General features: G+C 41.0%; 1 protein-coding gene across 9 annotated transcripts in view; it reads left to right on the forward strand.

Moving 5' to 3' along the window:
• The window catches only part of TNRC6A (trinucleotide repeat containing adaptor 6A), a 98,986-nt gene that overhangs the window by 65,193 nt on the left and 12,511 nt on the right, over positions 1–21,282 (forward strand). For 5 of the 9 annotated variants that reach the window (XR_005065033.1, XM_037036275.1, XM_037036268.1 and 2 more), the window contains 13 exons: positions 242–2,830; positions 4,102–4,278; positions 5,184–5,359; positions 6,498–6,530; positions 8,117–8,197; positions 8,521–8,572; positions 11,154–11,296; positions 11,685–11,831; positions 11,984–12,121; positions 12,589–12,717; positions 13,062–13,139; positions 13,397–13,607; positions 20,012–20,143. Coding sequence is in view for 8 of the 9 variants with exons in the window: in XM_037036275.1 (XP_036892170.1) it covers positions 242–2,830; positions 4,102–4,278; positions 5,184–5,359; positions 6,498–6,530; positions 8,117–8,197; positions 8,521–8,572; positions 11,154–11,296; positions 11,685–11,831; positions 11,984–12,121; positions 12,589–12,717; positions 13,062–13,139; positions 13,397–13,607; positions 20,012–20,143 (4,086 nt within the window). In the remaining variant the exon portion in view is untranslated. The remainder of the gene's footprint in view (positions 1–241; positions 2,831–4,101; positions 4,279–5,183; positions 5,360–6,497; positions 6,531–8,116; positions 8,198–8,520; positions 8,573–11,153; positions 11,297–11,684; positions 11,832–11,983; positions 12,122–12,588; positions 12,718–13,061; positions 13,140–13,396; positions 13,608–20,011; positions 20,144–21,282) is intronic. The other 4 variants (XM_037036270.1, XM_037036269.1, XM_037036271.1 and 1 more) reach the window with 4 other exon arrangements.

Here is a 21,282-nt window from a genome sequence, read left to right on the forward strand (position 1 = left end):
TGAGGAGCTCTTAGTTCCAGATACTGCTCTAGGCTCAGAGACAACATCAGTGAACAAGTGCAGAACTCCCTTCCTATGTGGAACTGATTATTGGATGTGGAAAGTGGCCGGGATGTAACCAGTACACTTGTAACCATACTCCCAAGTATTCTTGTTGATGTTGAGTAGCCACACCCATTTCTCATATAGTCATCAGTTTTACAAACACTTCATAAAATTTTGTGCTTTTCTTTTATTCTAGATACAAACCATAATAATACTTGTGGATCTCATTATGAAAATTTGCAGCGGGGACCTGTGTCTTCTACGAGTGACTCTAGCACAAACTGTCAGGATGCTGTTGTAAACAACTCCCCTGAAGAAGAAGCATGGCCCTTGGTCCCTGGCAGTGACCCAGAATTGGCTTCAGAATGTATGGATGCTGATTCTGCCTCCATTTCTGAATCAGAAAGAAACATCACTATCATGGCTTCAGGGAGCACAGGTGGTGAAAAAGATGGTCTTCGGAACAGCATTGGACTTGGCTCCCAAAACAAATTTGTGGTTGGTGGTGGCAGCAGCAATAGTGTGGGCCGTGGAAGCAGTACTGGGCCCTGGGGTTTCTCCCATGGAGTTGTAACAAGCACATGTCAGGTCTCCGTGGAAGCTCCTGAAAACAAGTCAGAAACTAGCAACAATAGAGTGAATGCTTGGAGCACTGTAAGCTCTTCATCAAATGGAGGGGTAAATCCAAGCACTTTGACTTCAGTTAGCAACCATGGTGCCTGGCCAGTATTGGAGAACAGTGGACTTGCCCTAAAAGGGCCTGTAGGGAGTGGTAGCTCTAGCATCAATATTCAGTGCAGTACCATAGGCCAGATGTCTAACAATCAGAGTATTAATTCTAAAGTGGGTGGTTCTTCTACCCATGGTACCTGGGGAAGCCTTCAGGAAACTTGTGAATCTGAAGTAAGTGGTACACAGAAGATTTCATTCAGTGGTCAACCTCAGAATATCACCACTGAAATGACTGGACCAAATAACACTACTAACTTTATGACCTCTAGTTTACCAAACTCCGGTTCAGTACAGAATAATGAACTGCCTAATAACACGGGGGCCTGGCGTGTGAGCACAATGAATCATCCTCAGATACAGGCTCCATCCGTTATGAATGGCACTTCCCTTTCTCACCTTAGCAATGGAGAGTCAAAAAGTGCAGGCTCTTATGGTACTACATGGGGTGCCTATGGTTCTAACTACTCTGGAGACAAATGTTCAAGTCCTAACGGCCAAGCTAATGGTGACACTGTGAATGCAACTCTAATGCAGCCTGGCATAAATGGACCTGTGGGCACTAACTTTCAAGTTAATACAAATAAAGGAGGAGGTGTATGGGAGTCTGGGGCCACAAATTCCCGGAGTCCATCCTGGGGAAGTGGAAACGGTGCAAACTCTGGAGGGAGTCGAAGAGGCTGGGGAACTCCTGCACAAAACACTGGCACTAATGTACCCAGTGTGGAGTGGAGCAAACTGCCTGGCAATCAGCATTCCAGTGACAGTGCAAATGGCAATGGTAAGAAGTTTACAAATGGATGGAATTCTACTGAGGAAGAGGATCAGGGTTCTGCCACATCTCAGACAAATGAGCAAAACAGTGCGTGGGCCAAAACAGGAGGTACAGTGGACAGTGAAGGTAGTACAGAAAGCACTGGACGCCTCGAGGAAAAAGTCACTGGGGAGACTCAGAGTAGAGATAGAAGAAAAATTGATCAGCACACGTTACTCCAAAGCATTGTTAACAGAACTGACTTAGATCCACGTGTCCTATCCAATTCTGGTTGGGGACAGACTCCTATTAAGCAGAATACTGCCTGGGATACCGAGATGTCACCTAGAGGGGAAAGAAAGACTGACAATGGGACAGAGGCCTGGGGGAGCTCTGCAACACAGACTTTTAACTCAGGGGCATGTATAGACAAGACTAGCCCTAACAGTAATGATACCTCATCTGCATCGGGGTGGGGAGATCCCAAGCCTGCTCTGAGGTGGGGAGACTCCAAAGGCTCAAACTGCCAGGGGGGATGGGAAGATGATTCTGCTGCTACAGGAATGGTCAAGAGCAATCAATGGGGGAATTGCAAAGAAGAAAAGTCCACATGGAATGATTCACAAAGGAACAAACAAGGCTGGGGTGATGGACAAAAATCAAACCAAGGGTGGTCTGTTTCTGCCAGTGATAACTGGGGAGATACATCAAGGAGTGACCATTGGGGTGAGGCTAATAAGAAGTCTAGCTCAGGAGGTAGTGACAGTGACAGGTCTATTTCTGGTTGGAATGAACTTGGTAAAACTAGTTCTTTTACTTGGGGAAATAATATAAATCCAAATAATTCATCAGGATGGGATGAATCTTCTAAACCTAACTCTTCCCAGGGATGGGGAGATCCTCCAAAGGCTAGTCAGTCGCTGGGTTGGGGAGATTTGGCAAAGCCAGTCAGCTCTCCAGACTGGAACAAGCAACCAGATATTGTTGGGTCCTGGGGAGTCCCTTCAGCTCCAGGCAAACCCTCTGGTACGGGCTGGCTGGGAGGACCTATTCCAGCCCCAACAAAAGAAGAAGAACCCACAGGCTGGGAGGAACCATCCCCAGAGTCTATACGGCGCAAAATGGAAATTGATGATGGAACCTCAGCTTGGGGAGATCCCAGCAAATACAACTACAAGAATGTGAACATGTGGAACAAAAATGTCCCAAGTGGTGGCAGCCGCGCAGATCAGCAAGCACAGGTGCACCAGCTGCTGCCGTCTGCAAGTGCCATCTCAACCCCAGAGACAGGTGGTGGCTCTGGTGAGTTGTTACTTTGTGGAGTTGTTACTTCACAGAACTGTGAACCTTGTCTTAGTTTACTTTATAATAAAATGTGTTTAAACAGAGTATTCACTCTGCATACAGGGGCCTGTTTTACTCTAATCTAGGAGAAGCTTATAAATTAAAGGGAAGGTGTTCACCATCAGGGAACAGCTCTGTCTTTGGCAGTATTGGGTGTGAATCCTGCACACTCTGTTCTCTGTTAAGAAAGCTACAGAAGGTAGACTCAGTAGGGAAGGTGGTGTCAAGTGGGGATTCTGTACACTTCAATCAGTTTTTCAGTCAAACTGAACTTTCTATTATTTGACTAAAGTATCCTCAGAAATAAAACAGATATTAACAATAATACTCCAAATATGAAGTATTGTGCTATATTTGGCCTTAGAAGGGATTTATTTGAGTAGACATGAAATCCAAGTCTATTAGATACAGTGTGTGTATATGTGCGTGCCTGACACATTTGATAGTACCTTTTGAATATATTCCCACTTACCCTCCTCACAAGGAACTGATTTCTGTCTCTGTGATGGTCTGTACAATGACATTTTCATTAAGTGTCATTGGAATGTATTGTCTTAGTTAACTAGCTATGGAGTAGGAGTGTTTTCATGAACTAACCTTTCAGCACCTAATTTTTTTCCCTGAGTATAGTTTATTATATTAATTAGTTTAATTTTTTTAAGAAACAGCTGTGAATCTAAGAGGAAATCTGTTTTTTTTTTTAACATGTTTATGGCTTTGTCTTTGCTTTGGACAACTTAATAGTACTACAAAATTTTTAAGAAGCATTGTCCAGCACCTGTAAATATAAGATATCCAGACTGGTGATGTTGAAAAGTTGCACTCACAGTAAAAATTCTATGTACTCACTATTCCCCAGCTTGATCATCTGCTTTAATTCACTACATTTGGTTCAGACTTACTTGACTTTCCAGGAATTAAATTTATCTTCAAAGGAGGATGACTGGCCATAATTAAGGTTATTCAAAAGAATCTGTTCTATACCCAGAAGGCAGTTAAGAAAGAAGAGGTGAAAAAAATATTCACACATTACAGTTAAATTAAATAATGGGAAATGATTTATCTTCTTTATGTAAAACATGCCGTCTTTTTGCCCATCACAGCATCACTATTTAGTACATAAATGTGAAGTTCTTCATCTTTTGTTCCCTAAGTATTCCTTATTGCCTCTGATTCCACTGTACCTCCCTACCATGTGCTGATGACTTCTTTTCCCACACTTTCTAAAGGCTGGGGTGAGCCCTGGGGGGAGCCTTCTACTCCAGCCACAACTGTGGATAATGGTACTTCAGCATGGGGTAAACCCATAGACAGTGGTCCCAGCTGGGGGGAACCCATTGCTGTGGCATCCAACACATCCACGTGGGGCTCCAGCTCTGTTGGTCCACAAGCGTTAAGCAAATCTGGTAAGTTATTGATAATCCCTGGTAGCTCTTTTGTAGCAGTGGTGAACTCTCATTGAATATAATTAATTGGATAATGTTTATGTCATTGTTCAGATACCCATGTATCATTATACTAGATGATACTATTTGATTCTTGGAATATGTAACATGGTTTGCCCTTTTATCTTTCCAAATTTCCCTGTCTTTCTCATTTTCCTTAGAACTGCAACTATTAATGATTTGCATAATACTTCACTAAATCTCAATTGTATTTTACCAAATTAGGTTATCTGGAAATAGTCAAGCCACTTTCAGGCTATCCAACATGAGAAACCAAATATAATAGTTATGGGGACGCATATGCAAACTGTCTGGCTCAGACTCCAGATGATTCCCTGAACATTATATAGAAAATGAGCAAAGTTCAGGACGTATCCCATCATTCAGATAAGCATGGCCACTGTGCCACAGATTGTGTATGAAACATCTCATAGAAATTCCAAAGGCTAAGCGTAGGCACAGGATACTTTTTGTATATGGCTTGCAGTACTTTTGGTCACTCTTCCTAAAAATGTGTATGAAAAAGAGCTCTTCTAAATTTCATCCATTCTCTTTGCTCTGTGCATCACCATCCAGATTAAGTGGTTGTGAACAAGAATGCCACCATTGACCTGTGTTAGGAACACACTGATTCGTGAAAGCATGGAAGATATTCTTTTGGAGTTTTTAACAAAATAAATTATTGTTTAATGAAACTTTTAACTTGGTATATAACATACACTCCTACTGTGCAAATCTGGGAAGGGAAAACCAAGCGGGATTTTTTAGGTTGTTCCTGCACCTTACCCTGTTAATGTATGCTCATCTTCCAGAAAGAATTCTTTTATTAAAGCATGTTTCTCTTTGTATTACAAATCCACAACCAGGGCCAAAATCTATGCAAGATGGCTGGTGTGGTGAAGATATGCCACTGCCTGGAAATCGCCCCACTGGCTGGGAAGAGGAAGAGGATGTGGAGATTGGAATGTGGAATAGTAATTCTTCTCAAGAGCTTAACTCATCTTTAAATTGGCCACCATATACAAAGAAAATGTCATCGAAGGTAAACATTTCAAGAGCAATGCCCTTGAAACTTTAAATTCCAGAGGTAGTTTTCCCACAGAAATTTAGTGTTCTGCCTTCCCGTTTATGGCAATCAGTATAGTCCAGGCAGTCCCCAACTTAGGTATAGCCTCTTGTATGGGCAGCCACCTAGGAAAACACAAGACCACAGGAACTTCCTTTCTCCCCACTGCTACAGCTTGGGATTTCTCTCCTCCTCCCCTCTACCAGTGCTGCCTGGGACAACCCTTCACACTAGGGTGGTGCCTGCAGTGGTGAGGAGGAAGAGAAGGACAAATCTCCATGTTGACTCTTGCCATCTCACTGCCAGTTCATCTCCCATTCCACCTCCTCACCTGGAGTCCCCAACCTCCCCTGTACCCAGAGTCATCCTCCTCCTTATCCATCCATTATCTTTGTCCCTTTCCCATCCCCAAAGGTCCTGTGACAAAAATTCCTAGGAATGAGCCAAGTTCATTTTGCTTTTATATGTGGATAACCCTTATTCCCAGATCTGACTATATATCAGAATCATGTGAGATTTGTTCTACATCCCAAGTCTGTTGTAGTTGGGAAATTGAGCCACATTTCTTGGCCTAGACAAGCTTCCCAATGCTTCTGCTGCAGAGCCAGGCTTAAGAACCACAAGTTTGGGGTACTGGTTATTACAAGGTAGTGTTGGATGCTGTTATCTTCCTCTCCTAGAGACCATTTTCAAAATATGTGCCCAGTCTCCCAGGTGATTCTAATGCATCCTCTCCACCTTGTTTGAAAACCATTCCTTTCTGAGAGGCCTTAAGAATCAGCTGATTACTAGGTTACCTCTCCACTAATCCTGGAATTCTAAGTCTAGGACCTACCATTTTCATGTAAAAATATTTTTTATTTGGTTGAATTTGCCTGTTGCCTTACCATATGGCTTATGAAGTACTTTCCCATATTTTACATAAATCATTTGATCTTTTTTAGCTTTCTGAGATACAATACTGATGAATTTGAGACTGGAAAACGTGGTGACTTGCCCAAAGTTGCATAACTAGTAAAGACAGAGCAAGGACCTAAGTTTAGGTCTTCCAAGTCCAAACCCTGTGTTCTTCCCACTGGACCATGCTGTTTTGTGACTTTGTCTTTCCTTACAGGGTCTGAGTGGCAAAAAAAGGAGAAGGGAAAGGGTGTGTAGCCTTTTTACTCTTTCTCCTTTGTTTCTGCTAGTAAAAATCTTTTAGAAAGCAACTGCAAACATTTATTTAGCCTCTGCTGTGTGCCAGGTACTGTGCTTGGTGCTGGGGGTTCAAAACACTAATATATGAGCAGCACCTTCAAGGAGCTCTGAATCTATCTAGTTCGGGTCATTAGAAGCACTCTAAGCACTGTTGGCTTTAATTTGGAACATGCCTGGGGGTTGGGGTGTTGTTAAGCAAAATAGTAACCTGACATCACCAAAATGTAGAGTTTCTGGAAAGTGAGGAGAACTGGCTCCATGGTTAGATTAAAAGCAGATTATAAAGGGTTTTCAATACCATGTCCAAGAATTTGAACTTTAGTTTGTATGACTATGGAGCCAATGAAATTGAATAGAAGGTAATATCAGTTTGATTTTTAAGATTAATTTCTTTGAAGAATGTTAACCAGTGATAGAATGAAAGATAGGTTGGAACAGAGAAAAAGATCAGAGTTAGGGGTCTAAGATGAGAAGCTTCCACATTCACTCAGGTTAGAGAGGAGGGCCTGGAGTGAGAAGGAAGAATGGATCCATAGCAGAAAGGACTGATTTGAGAGACATGTGTAATAGAAGGACAGAAGGCCCTGGCAACCAGTTAGATTGGGGGTGGGTGTAAAAGAGGAAAGGAATCAAAGACAACTTTAGAACCTCATAAAGGGTTAAGTGCTTGCTTCAGAGACCTGCCTTTAGAGGGGAGATTAAGCTGTGTTCTGTTCCACAGTCAGAAGGAATAGGTAGTAGCAATGGGGAAGGGGGATTAAGGTACCAGACTGAGAATGGTCCTGTGAGCTTCATATAAGTGGGTCACAGAGACCCACAGAGTCTTTCTTCACAGAGACGTTGGTCTCTGTGGCTTTCAGCCTCCCTGCGTACCACCCTGCTAATCATGGACCATTCATTCTCTCAGCTCATGTCCCAGTGTAGTTCTGTATGGCCCAAACCCCAATTAGCATCAGAAAGCCAACACCAAGTAGGAGGAACCCCAGCTTTAGCTGCTGCTGGGGATAGTGTGTTGTTAGCAACACAAATTGAAATTTTAAATATCATATGGAAATGTTTTTTGAGTATAGAGTGCATAGCATAATTAACTTATGAATTAAGTTAAATTCTTTGGACTAACCTGAGAACCTAATGACTCTTAACTTTGGTTTGGTATGAGAGTTCTACAAATCCAAATGATAATTTTTCCTTTAGAACACAGTTCATTTTTAAATTGGAAACTGTCTAACGAACAGTTCTCTATTCAGGAGACCTTTTTTATGGGTCACTGAAGCCCTTTGCTTCTGTCTTTTCCTTCTGACTGCTTGCCTTTAGAGATTTCTCTGTACATTACAGCTATACCAGAGGACTGGAGCAAAGGAAGTTGAAAGTCAAATAAGTTGATTTTAAATTATTAACAACTCTTGTTAAGAGTTGATTGGAGGACAAATTGGCTAAGAATAAGAATTGGGAATTGTCTTAGAGTTTATTAATCTGTCACTATATCAGATAAATAGAAATAGCCATGGCGTTTTTCTACTCTTTTATTTTACGAAGGGAATGATGAAGGGTGGAAACAAACAAGAAGAAGCATGGATAAATCCATTTGTTAAACAGTTTTCAAATATCAGTTTTTCGGTAAGTATTTTCCTAACAGCCTCTTCCTCCTCCTTTAATTATGGTCTGTAAATTTACCCTAATTTCATTTTTTTTTTTTTTGCTTTCAAGTTAGAAAGCAAAAAAAATTAGAGTAAAATTGGCCACCAAGCCTTTGTTGTTCTAGTTTGAGCTAAAAAAAAAAAATACGAGCACGTATCTTATTTAAAAAGAATTTTATTAGACAGTGAAAAATGAGGTTTTATGTTTCACTTGAATTTCACAATGAAATAAAAGTAAATTTTTTTATTTATTTCCATTGATAAATTAAAGTTTGCTAACCTGCTGCTTTTTCTTAACTTCAGAGAGACTCACCAGAAGAAAATGTACAGAGCAATAAGATGGACCTTCCTGGAGGTAAGAAAAAATTAAATCAGTTTCAGTTTATATTTGTCCTTGATGGACAGACATGTCTGTGACGTGATTCTACTGAAAGAGCACCTGCCTGGGCCATGAGAGAGGAAACCTAGGTTCCCATTGCAGAATTGCTGTGCCTTTTAAGTATGAATCACTGCAAAGCTAAGGTAGTGGTATCATTAGTCTGAAGCATGGAATTAAAGAATTTTAGGCAGGAAAATGACATTATTTGGATTTGTGTTTTAGAAAAATAATCTTGACTATAGATTGAAGGTATTTTAGGACACAAAACATTGGAAACAGAACAGACAGAAAGATACAACACATAGCAAAATCAGTTAGAGATTTGTTGCAGTAGCAAGTAAGAATTTTCTGAACTCCAAGTGAAGACAGTAGGTGTCAAGAATCTAATTCAGTGGAGATGTGGCGATTAGAATCAACAAAAGTTAAACCAGTTTGTTGTGGAGGGTGAGGTAGTAGATTTGATAAAAGGTCATCCCATGTGTGTTTGCCTGGGCAGTTTAGCAATTGTTGTGTTTAGTCTGAGTCTAGGCAGGAGAGAGAAGAAACTACAGAGTAATGTGAACAGGGAAAGTTTAATATAAATATAAAGAATTAGTATTAGAACCCTGACCCAGTGGCTCAGTTGGTTGAGAGCATGCCAAAAGGTTACAGGTTTGATTCCTGGTCAAGGCACATGCCCAGGTTGTGGGTTCAGTCCCTGGTCGGGGGAAAAATGGGAGGCAGCCATTCGATGTTTCTCTCCCTACCCCCACCTCCCACCCTCCTTCCTGTCTCTCTAAAATCAATAAACATATCCTTGGGTGAGGACCTAAAAAATGTATTAATAATTATTGAGTAGTATTAGAATAATGATGGTTTGGTCAGTAAGAGGTAAAGAGAAAGAATATGTGGATACTCTATAGAATATATGAAGAGCAGGTAAAAGGACAAGTCACTATCTTAGGCCTTCGATAGCATGCCCAAGGAAGAGCCCCCACCCCTACCCCACTTCACCTCAGGGCTGTAATCTAGACTCCTAAACATGGCCTCGGCTCAGTGCGTGACAGAGAAGTCACTGAGGTGCCACCCTCATGGGATTATAGAAAACCCACCTTCTAGGAGAGGTACGTTACTGGAGCCATTGCTCCAGAACTGCCTAGGGCTGCTGGTGGGAGCTGCTAGCCAGTGGTGTGCAAGTATGGCAGGGGCCAGGGGCCAGGAGCACTGCCTGTGCTGTAGGAGAGAGCACTGGAACCAGGAGACAAACATGTTTCCTACAATGTCTCTCTTGTACCCTCTACTGACAGAGGTTCATGTCACCTGGCAAAGGAAAAAATATATAAAGTACTTCATTCAGGAAACTAACCACATTTCTAAAACGAACCTGTTCTAAGAATATTTTCATTTTGTTGAAAGTTTTGCTTTCGCACTTGCTTGGAATAAGGGTAGTAAGTATTGTGATGGTGGTGGAAGTAACAGACATCTCAAAGGACAGCAGTTGCTACAAAGTGATAGATGAAGTTGGACAATAGAAAATATGGAAAAGGAGAGCCAGGGAGATGGAGAAAGATTTTCAATTCTATGTGTCTAGGAGAAGAAAGATGCCACTCTCAGGTCCTGTGAAGGAAGATCAGACCCTGTGGGGAAAGGTACTTGGTGTCACCTGTTAGAGTGACAGTGGAGCATTCAAATGGCTGTGCTTGTTAGCAGGCAGTTAAAGATATGGGACTGAGCTCAGGAGTGAAATCAAAGCAATGTTTGTATTTGATGAGCATGTGAACAGGAGTGACTGTCAACACCTTGGTAGCAGATAAGTCTAAGGGAAGTACGTTTTTAGGGAGAGTATACTCAGTGTCTCTGTTTTGACTGAGTCAGCCTTGGTATGTCCCAGCATTGGAGAAACACAAGGAAGTGGACCCAGCTGTGGAGAGAAGGGAAGAAACCAGGATTGGCATGTGGTAAGGGCCTGGAGGCAGAGTAGTGTCCATGATTAAAAAATTTGTTGCAGTGTGATGGTAGCTGGGGGGCTGACTGTTTCAAGCAAAGGTGATTTTTGCAGGATGGGGGTTTACATAAGAGGAGTTCATATTTGTTGCAGAGAAATCAGAATGAGGAGATTAATGGACAGAGCAAGGCCTATTTGGCCTCCAGCCTCAACATATGCTGGCAGGGGTGATAGTAGGGGTTGCAGGCACTGGACTGGAAGGCATGGAGCACATGGAGGGGTGTCTGGCACACTAGGTAGCAGTCAGTTGTGCCACTGCTGTTCTTTCTGGTTACTGGAAACTGTGTTTATTGTAAAATTAGCCGGACTGTAGATGACCAAAGATGACTTAACCTTCTCTTCACTCGTCTATTTTCAAGTTCATTGGTTCAGTAAAAAGACATTTGCTCAGCCCAGTTTTAGTTTTGAGAAATTTAAGATAGACTAGAGGCAAGTGTGTTTCTTGTGTCCTTGTCAAGGCAGAAGTCAGTTCAGTCTAGGAAGGGAGTATTTTGATTTCTGTGGCAAATTTATTTGAAACCAAATAGGTTAATTGTTTTCCTACTTGATGACATAGCTTCTTGCATTTATTAGGAATGTTACAAGACAAACGAATGGACATAGACAAACATAGTCTAAATATTGGTGATTATAATCGAACGGTCGGGAAAGGCCCTGGTTCTCGGCCACAGATTTCCAAAGAGTCTTCCATGGAGCGCGGTCCTTATTTTGATAAGGTAATTTGTTTGTTTGTATTACCCCTGTGGCTATAGTAAACCAGTACATGTAATAGCATAATTTTCTCATTACTGTTTTAAAATGCTAATATAATATAAAGTGTTATAATCCATGCTGAATCCTCATATTGGATTTATACTTCATTGTCCTTTCGATGTGTTAGCTTATCATAGGGATTGCATTTATATTTTCTTCTTAATCCCATAAAATATGTTTGGTTTCTTTTTATGTGTTCTAGAATTAACACTAATCTGATCTCTTCTGTTTTCTACCTGTTTCCTGTTGATGCTGGAATGTCATGTGACTTCTCTTCTGTTCCTGCAATGATTTATCTCTTCCACTTGTTTGCTTGGCTGGTGTTGCGCATCTTTCTGTCTGTCCAATCAGGATGGCATTGTAGCAGATGAATCCCAAAACTTGCAGTTTATGTCCAGTCAGAGCATGAAGCTCCCCCCTTCAAATAGTGCACTACCTAACCAGGCCCTCGGCTCCATAGCAGGGCTGGGTATGCAAAACTTGAATTCTGTTAGACAGGTAAGTCCACATGTATATTTTAGGCTCTCTGTTGAATGATTTATAGAAACAGTAAACTCTCTCTCACGTCTAGTTACTGTGTTTAAATCAGTAGTGTGATGTGGTAATGAGCTGTTGGTCCCTGAAGGACACCTGGCTGTTTGTTTTTATAGAATGGCAATCCCAGTATGTTTGGTGTTGGAAACACAGCAGCACAACCCCGGGGCCTGCAGCAGCCTCCAGCACAACCTCTCAGTTCATCACAGCCTAATCTCCGTGCTCAAGTGCCTCCTCCATTACTCTCCCCTCAGGTTAATAAACTTCCATGATAACTACCTTCTATTTGCCTAGAAAAAAAACCATGAATAATTTTATATTTGAATGAGATGACTGGTTGGTCATTATAATTTGTATTGGCATCTTTAAAATGCAGCTGATTCAGAATTAGCTGTTACTACAAAAGGATATAGAGGAAGGGGAAGAAAATGAGTCAGAGGTAATTTAAAATTTACCATTATCTTTCATAAAACATCTTGAGGAGGGTAATAAATACCAAAGCACGTTCGCTGATTTAAGTTTTATCTCTGTCATCTTTTAATTAACTTGTGAGGGAATTTGTGAGCAATAAATAAGTAAAGCAAAGAAAACAGAAGGTACATAACCTCCCAAATAATGGTCCACAAGTTTAATTACTCTCTTGATAATTTAAAATACACAGTGCGTTTAGCTAGTTTGAGTTATTTTATCACACTATTAACTTAACCATTGTGATCCTAAGGTTCCAGTTTCATTGCTGAAGTATGCACCAAACAACGGTGGCCTGAATCCGCTCTTTGGCCCTCAACAGGTAGCCGTGCTGAACCAGCTATCCCAACTAAACCAGCTTTCTCAGATCTCCCAGTTACAGGTAAGTAGACTGTGATAGCCTCTTATTTGGTATACATTCAGTGGATGTCCACAGGTGTGCTGGGCTGTACAGGAAGTATTGCAGTCATGACCCTCATGGAGTCTCCAGTCTTGCCAGTGAAGAAGGTGGTGAACCTAGAGGATAGGAGGCTATGAGAATAAGCCCAGCTGAGTGTGGGGTTGCATTGATGGTAGGATGATCAGGAACAATTTCCCTGGAAGTTTAGGTTGAATAAAAGCCTGAATTCAACAGACTGATTGGAGGCCAACCTACCATAGACACTCTGCAGATTGCTAACCTGCTGTGGCATGATACTGACAGCCTTTCTGCAATCTTCCCTACAGCGATTGTTAGCACAGCAGCAAAGGACGCAGAGTCAGAGAAGCGTGCCTTCTGGGAACCGGCAGCAGCAAGACCAACAGGTAGAACAGAACTTTACCCTCGCTGTGCTGAAACTCATGTCATATATCACTTTTCTTATAACAAGACTCAAAGTGCCTTTATCAAAACAATGAAATATGTTGTTTTTTAAGTCCTGATTGCTTGGAGTTACATCAACTGGTACATGGTGACTGTTCACCTTGCTGAGCAGAGGAAAGGGAATGAAAAAATGGAGAGGAATATGTGGGTATCTGGAAAGACTCTTCACAATTTTTCCCAACTGTTTTGTCATTTTAAGGGTCGGCCTCTTAGTGTACAGCAGCAGATGATGCAACAGTCTCGTCAACTTGATCCAAACCTGTTGGTGAAGCAGCAGACACCACCATCTCAGCAGCAGTCACTCCATCAGCCAGCCATGAAATCTTTCCTTGAAAATGTCATGCCCCACACTACACCTGAGCTGCAAAAAGGGCCATCACCAATAAATGCTTTCAGCAACTTTCCTATAGGTGAGTGTCTCCTTGGCCAGTCACTCAGACGACTCACAAGCTTAAATTCTTCTGCCTGACAGGTCTGTTCCCTTGTGAAGGCTATAGTAGTCCTTTAGCTATTCCTTCTTCTAGGTTAGCCTGTCTTTGTGCTTCAGGGGACATGCTTCATGCTCTCTATTCAAGAAAACCACACTGTTTTAAAAATTCCACACATATTTGATGTGCGTTAGAATAAAGATAATACTTCTTTTTAAGATCCAGATATCTTAATAATAGGGTACTTCATACCCTTCAGGGCAGGCAAAAGTTACTGTTATTTAAAAGCAGCACACCAGAGAAATTTTGAGCAGCACTGCTCTGGTGAAACAACTGAGTACAATAACATTGTAGTTTTCAGAACCTGAAAATTTGACTATTATCTAAGTATTTATAAATGATTATTGAAATAAATGTAGAAAATGGGGGTGGGAGAAGGGATTGGCTTTATCACATTAGCTTAGTTTTCCCTTGCCCTTTTTTCACTATGTCTCCAGAATTTTATTCCTTCTGGAAATTTGAGGCTTATATGTATTCCCCTTCCTTAGATCCCTTTTCTTCTTGTGCCTTTTGATCCTATCTGACCTTGTTTGTGCACATCCTATTCATTTTGCTTTTTCTTTCCCTTTTCCCTTACAATGTTTCTTGTAAAGCAGCTCTTTTTGTTGCTAGCCCAGCTGTGTTGAAGATGGTTAGCTACTTAGCATGTCCTAGCTGTAGGCAAGACTGGAACCTGCCATGGGCCCTGCTGCTGTTTGACTCTGGCCAAGCTGGTACTGCCATGGACTCTCAGCTGGGACCTAAATTGCACTTCGAGTCCTTGGGATTTTAGCTGTCTTCTTACAGTCCCAGAATCAGTTTCCTTGTCAGTTACCATTGCAGGTGAATATTGTAGAAGCCATTGGTATCGACTAGATCAGGGGTGTCAAACTCATTTTCACCAGGGGCCATATGAGCCTTGTGGTTGCCTTCAAAGAAAGGGCTGAAATAATTTTAGGGCTGTATAAATGTAACTACTTCTTTACAGTTGAGTTAAAATTGCATTTGGCTCTTGGAAGGCAACCACGAGGCTGATGTGGCCTCCGGTGGAAATGAGTTTGACACCCCTGGACTAGATGATCCCAGGGACAGCAGTATATGTAGTAGTAGCAAGAGAATAATACCCAAGAACATTGAGAAGTTTTGGTCTCACTAGTGAAGAGAAATGATTCACTGGTTGATTGCATGCTTGATATATATCTAAGGACAATGAGGAGATAATTTTCTGTATATGGATTTCCTATCCAGGATTGCTTTATAGCAAGAGCTACTTTTTCCTGATCAAAATAAATCCGCTTAATCTGTGCAAACACCACTATGGTTCTCTAAATTAGCCATTGGAAAACTACAGCCTGTTGCCTGAATTTGGCTAGCTGCCTCATTTTGTAAATAAAGATGTATTGGAATACAGCCACGCTCTTTTTAATCCTCACAGTAGGGCATTTTTTTCATTGCTTTTAGAGAGAGGAAGGGGGAGACACATCAGTGTGAAAGAGAAGTATTGATCAGTTGCCTCCTGTACATGCCCAGACTGGGAATTGTACACACCTGCACAGGGGATCAAACTTGCAAGCCAGGCATGTGTCCTGCCTGGGAACTGAATCCACAACAGGACGACACTTCAGCCAACTGAGTCACACTGGCTAAGGCTAGCCATGATTTTTTTTAATGTATTTTCTATATCTGCTTCTGCCTTCTAAAAACAGTTACATAGAAGCACTGAGACCTTGTGGTCTGTAGAGCCTAAGATATTTACTCTCTGAACCATTAAAGAAAACATTTGTCAACTCTTGGATCTAGTGGTGGGTCCAGAGACTAGCAACTGTAATTGATCTCTTTAAAAATAGGTATGAACTCTGGCTGATGTGGCTCATTTGGAGCTTCATCCAGGGGTATCCAATCTTTTGGTGTCACTTCACCACACTGGAAGAAGAGTTGTCTTGGGCTACACATTAAATACATTGTGACACGTAATCACAAGAGAAATATCATAATGTTTTAAGTAAATTTACAATTTTGCATTGGGCCACATTCATAGCCATCCTGGCCTATGTGTAGCCTGCATGCCTCAGATTGGACACGCCTACAAGTTTGGGGATTTGAGTCCCAGTCAGGGCCCATACCTAAGTTGTAAGTTGGATTCCCACTTGGGATGTATGGGAGGCACCAGTCAGTGTTTCTCTTACATTTTTGTTTCTCCATCTCTCTCTTCCCCTTCCTCTCTCTTTAAAATCAATAAACATTTTTAATAGGTATGATATTAGAGAGTTTGTATTATTAAAATTTTAAGTCTGACTTAATATCCTGTAGACTGTTGTCAGATTAAAATATAAAACCATTTTTTTCAACTTTAGAAGATTTTGGCTTTATTTTTTGTTAGATTTATTTAATTGTTCAAGTACAGTTTTCTGTCCTATACTCCCAACCCAGCCCACCCCCCCCCCCAGTGCTCCCCACCTCCCTCCCATTCCCCCACCCCCACCCCCGCCTTAGTTTTTGTCCATGTGTCCTTTATACTTGTTCCTGTGAATCCTTCCCCTTTTCCTCTGAAATTCTCTCCCCTCTTCCCTCTGGTCCCTGTCAGCCTGTTCTCTATTTCAGTGTCTTTGGTTATATTTTCCTTGTTTGTTTAGTTTGTTGATTAGGTTCCTGTTAAAGTTGAGATCATATGGTATTTGTCTTTCACTGCCTGGCTTATTTCACTCAGCATAATGCTTTCCAGTTCCATCCATGCTGTTGCAAAGGGTAGGAGCTCCTTCTTTTCTTTCTGCTGCATAGAATTCCATTGTGTAAATGTACCATAGTTTTTTGATCCATTCATTTACTGATGGGCACCTAGTTTGCTTCCAGCTCTTGGCTATTGTAAATTGTGCTGCTATGAACATTGGGGTGCATATGTTCTTTTGGACTGGTGTTTCAGGGTTCTTAGGATATATGCCTAACAGTGGAATTGCTGGGTAAAAAGGCATGTTCACTTTTAGTTTTCTGAGAAAATTCCATACTGTTTTCTTTCTGAGCACCTTTTCCTTTTCTTGCTCTTTCTAGGAATTTTTTTTCCACTTTGTCCTCCAACTTCCTGATCTGATATTCTGCTTCAAGGATTCTACTTTTGATTCCTTCTCCTGTGTTCTTCCATTCAGAAATTCTATTCTTCATTTTCTCTTGGCCCTTGTTGATAGTTTCTATTTCCTTTTTCATGTTGATATATGTTGCGGTGAGTTCATTGTAACTCCCCTGTAGTTTCTGGTAGGTCATTGTGAGCTCTGTGATTTTTCTGATAAGCAGTGCTTTGAATTCAATATCTGATAGTTGACTTGCCTCTATTTCATCTAACATTCTTTCTGAGGCTTCCTTCTTTTCTTTCATTTGGGAATTGTTTTTTTGTCTTCCTATTGTTTGTGAGACTCTTTTTGTTTTCCTCGGCTTCTTAAATTGGTCTGTTCTGACTCCCTGGGTTTATGGTGTGAACTTTTGTGGTAGGATACCTGTGAAATTCAGTGGTGCAGTCTCCTTCATGTATCCTGTTGTTATCCGCTTCCACCTACTTCTTTGTGTGTGTGTGTGATCAGTTGGAGGAGGAGTCAAAATGGCTTATGACAGCAGTAGAGTACTTTATGATATTTATAGTCACAGCCAGTAGAGAAGGGATAGAAGATCTTTAGGCTATATACAGTGTTAACCATAATCTTCAACCCAACTTGCCACTTTTAAGAGAGGACGGACAAAAGGTAAGTCTCTTGTTGGGGAGCGAAAGGTTGTGAGTTGGATCTAGAAAGCAGTGAGGTTGCAGGTGGTCAGATTCTGAGGTAAGGTGAGAGTAAAGGATAGTAAATAGGTGTGGTGTTTGAGGAAATAGAGTTAGTCACTATAGTAATAGAATTCAGGAAAGTTTAAAGTGGGCTAGGACCCGGGAGATGTGTAGTGAAGTATTTACAGTTTTATAGAACAGCTATTATTTACAATAATATTAGAGCAACAATCATACGTCAGACTCTATGGGATCTGTGTGAATAGGGAGTATAGAACTTCGGGTAGTGTGCTAAAGGGAAACAAGTGGTGTGAAGTATAGAAAATTAGCAATACACTGTGGAGGAGAGAACAGGGAAAACCTGTCAAATAATACAATATAACCAGCCACGACTAAGAAGCCTATATAGAAAGAGGAGGAATACAAAGATCTTATTAAAATATAAAAGTGAGAATAGTGAAAAAATAATACAGATATGCAGCAATTTGTGGCTTCTCTGCTATAGCAAAGTGCAATTTGTTTCTCTGTCTCTACTATTGGGATGCCCTCTCTTTGAGTCCCACTCTGGTCTTTTCCTGGTTCACAGTTTTTTTTTTTGTCTCTTGTGGGTAAAAGAAAACAAAGCAACAAACAAATAAAGGCAGGAGAAGGGAGAAAAAAGTGATAAGTTTGGAAAGAAAAGAAAGGAAGAAGGACTAAAAGGAAAAAAGAAAGGAGAGAAACAAAGTATTGACAGATAAAACAATAATAAAATTTAAAAAATGTAAGATTAGTTTTAAAAAAGTTACTAAAGAAAAAAAAAAAAAACACCAGCAAAAAAAAAAATCGTGGTTGGTTTGAAGCTGTCCAAACCAGTTTTTCTGGTTGCAACAGGATGAGGGTCAACTGGTGTAGTTTTTCTGAGAGTGCTCTCCCAAGAGCTAGTCTCTCCCCAGTGCTCCTCAAAGGGGATCTAGATTCTTTTCAGAGCACCTTCCCTTGGTGTCCTCTCTGTGGGCTGGGGTGCAGGCGCATGTGCACCAGCCAGGCTGCCGGATCAGGGTGCCGGTGTTCACATGCCCACCAAGCTGCCTGGGTCCTGCAGGATCTGGCTCAGTCCTTCCCAGTTCTGTGGTGGAACTCAAGTGCTTCTGCCCCTCCTCTGGATTGCTGCCAGGCTGGGTGGGAAGCAAGCTAAGCTGCCATCGCAGGAGAATACCTCAGTCCACTTTCCAAAAAAATCTTCTCCAGAAAGCCTGTCTCTTAGCCCAGCCCAATCCCCAGCCAGACCAGTGACGACAATGCGCCTCTCAATTCTCCTGGGCTGGCAACCACAGAGTCGGCAGTTGAACACAGCCCTTTGTCCTTGTTACCATCTCTGTAAATTCAAGCAGACAGGTCTCTTCCCAGTGTTGCCCAGCCTTGCTTAGACAGGGAGGGAGGGAGCTGATGATCCAGCTCTCTCCCAAGGACCCTGCAGCAGTCCCAAGGCTCCTGAAGAGTCCTCCGTGGTAGACGCCCTCAGCACTGGTCCCAGACCCGATGCGTCTGGACCTCAACCACGCAGCGGCACCGAGGCACTGGCCAAGGCTGCTGGCCCCCACTGCCACTGCTCTTGTCTTTACTCAGGTCCCCGAGACCCCACTGACCTGCAGCTGTCTGGTCCGTCCGTCACAGTCTCTTGTCTCTTATTTTCATAAAGGCTGGGGAATTGTAGGTTGATTGCGCTGTTCCTCAGTAGATCTGCCAGGATTTTCTCCCAGGGGTACGGGAACTGGAATCTCTCAGTCCTACTCTGTCGCCATCTTCCTTCCCCCCTGATTTTGACTTTATTTTTAACATGCATGCCAAATGGATCTGATGTTGATTTTTCCTGGATCACATTTCAAGAAACACTGGAGTAATGGGTCGGTTTTCTGACCACAGTACTGAAGATAGACATTTCTATCCTTGTTCCATGGGAATATATAAGTCTGACATGTCAGCATCAGAGTTGGAATTGCATTTTAGGGTATATGGTCTGATCCTAAGGTACAATTGTTAGAGCAGGACAGTTTTACTGTTAAATGATAGTAGTCTTCATTGGCTGGTCAGCCAGTTGAAAAATTGTTTTGTTTGTAAGCAAAAGATAGCAACTGGAAGTGACCAAAGATAATTCTTCATGTATGGTACTCTTAGGAAGTAGGCGAAGAGATATATCTTATTAGAGATGAACTTACAAACTTTAATATTTAGCCTTCTTAAAATTTTTCTCTTATTTTTCTAAGGAATTTAAAAATACAATTATAAGGAGAAATAGTTTCCCACAGTTAAGGCGATTTTATAACAGTAACAGTTTTGTGGTTTGAAAACATTATGAGTATCAGAGTAGCTACTTGGGATTTCTCTGTGTTGCAGTCTGGTAATCTATCTATGACTGTTTCTCCCCACTCTCTTTCTGCATGACCTTGGATGGAGGAGTCTCAGGTGTCATCATTTGGCTGGGCCACCTGTATTAAGGGACTTAGGCAGGATTGAAGATGTTAGAGTATTACATATGATTTTCTAGGAAGTGGCAGTTGTATCTGAATAAGAATGTGCTGTATTTTATAAAGTTTTTAAAAATTATTTTATTTTTAAGGCTTGAACTCAAACTTGAATGTAAATATGGATATGAACAGTATTAAAGAGCCACAGTCAAGACTAAGGAAGTGGACTACAGTGGACAGCATTTCTGTGAACACATCTTTGGATCAAAACTCCAGCAAACATGGTATAAAATACATTCTTTTTAAAAAAAAAAAAACAAAGCAAAATGAAATAAATCTGTGGAATACTAAATTTAGGCCTTTATTTTTAATATATGTTTTAAAAAGCCAAATTCTCTTAGTACCGTTTCTCATTTTTAAAAATGCTTTATTAGTAAAAGTTATACCAAAAAAGCAAAATTAGCCTTTCTTATGTTATTGTACAAAATAGATAATCAGATTACACATTTTAAAAAACTACCTCCTTTTGATGCTCTTCTAGGGTTTTGCAATTGATATTATTGTTCTGATGTTCTACTTGTTACAATTTATGCAGTTTAATGTGATGTAGAGTATTCAAAACTCCCACCACAGTTTGATTTCTATCAGTTTCTTATATAATGATACATTTTCTTTATATATTTGGTTGATAATGTGTAAATAACATAGATTCAATATTTTCATCAGTTACATTTTAAAATGTTTTATTTAATATTATCCAGTCATTTAGGCAATGTTAATGGAGTATCTTCTGCTTTCCCAGGACTAAGTACCTGGAATGCATAGGTGTACGTGTACATACACACAATTAAGTGTATGTAAGCAAGTAAGAAAGTCAATGTGTGTAATAGTACAAATAGTATAATAACGTGAAACTCATTGGAGGATTAAGTCGGGAATAACGATGATGTGTGTGGCAGGTATGCAGAGGCTTTAGAGAGATTCATCGTGAGAAATCATGAGCAGAGCCTTCAAGTTCACCAGATGAATGAGGAGAGAGAAGACAATAAAGAGAGTATAGCACATGAAAAGGTCAAAGACAGGCAGAGCAGTATGGTAAGGGTTCTGTATGGGCACATCTGGAGGTGAAGATCAATGAGAGAAAGAAGGAAGATGAAAATGGAATTATAGCAGATCAGTGAAATAATGGAGAACTTTTATGTCACAGATCATTGTAAACGTGAAAAGGGTGGCTATCTAGAGGCATATATGAATTAACGAAGTCTCACTGAGAGGTAGAGGGCAGTGGGCACAAGAGAGTGCATCAGAGAAAGTGTTGGAATGCAGGACTAACTGAATGCCTTCTGCAAACATTAATGTGTGTATAAGGTGCCTCTTATGCATCTAGAACCCTTCAGTGTAACCCCTGGATCTTTAAGACTCG

This window comes from Sturnira hondurensis, unplaced genomic scaffold, assembly GCF_014824575.4.
Source record: "Sturnira hondurensis isolate 20B ecotype Veracruz unplaced genomic scaffold, ASM1482457v3 Scaffold0022752, whole genome shotgun sequence".
Classification (NCBI taxonomy): Eukaryota; Metazoa; Chordata; class Mammalia; order Chiroptera; family Phyllostomidae; genus Sturnira; species Sturnira hondurensis.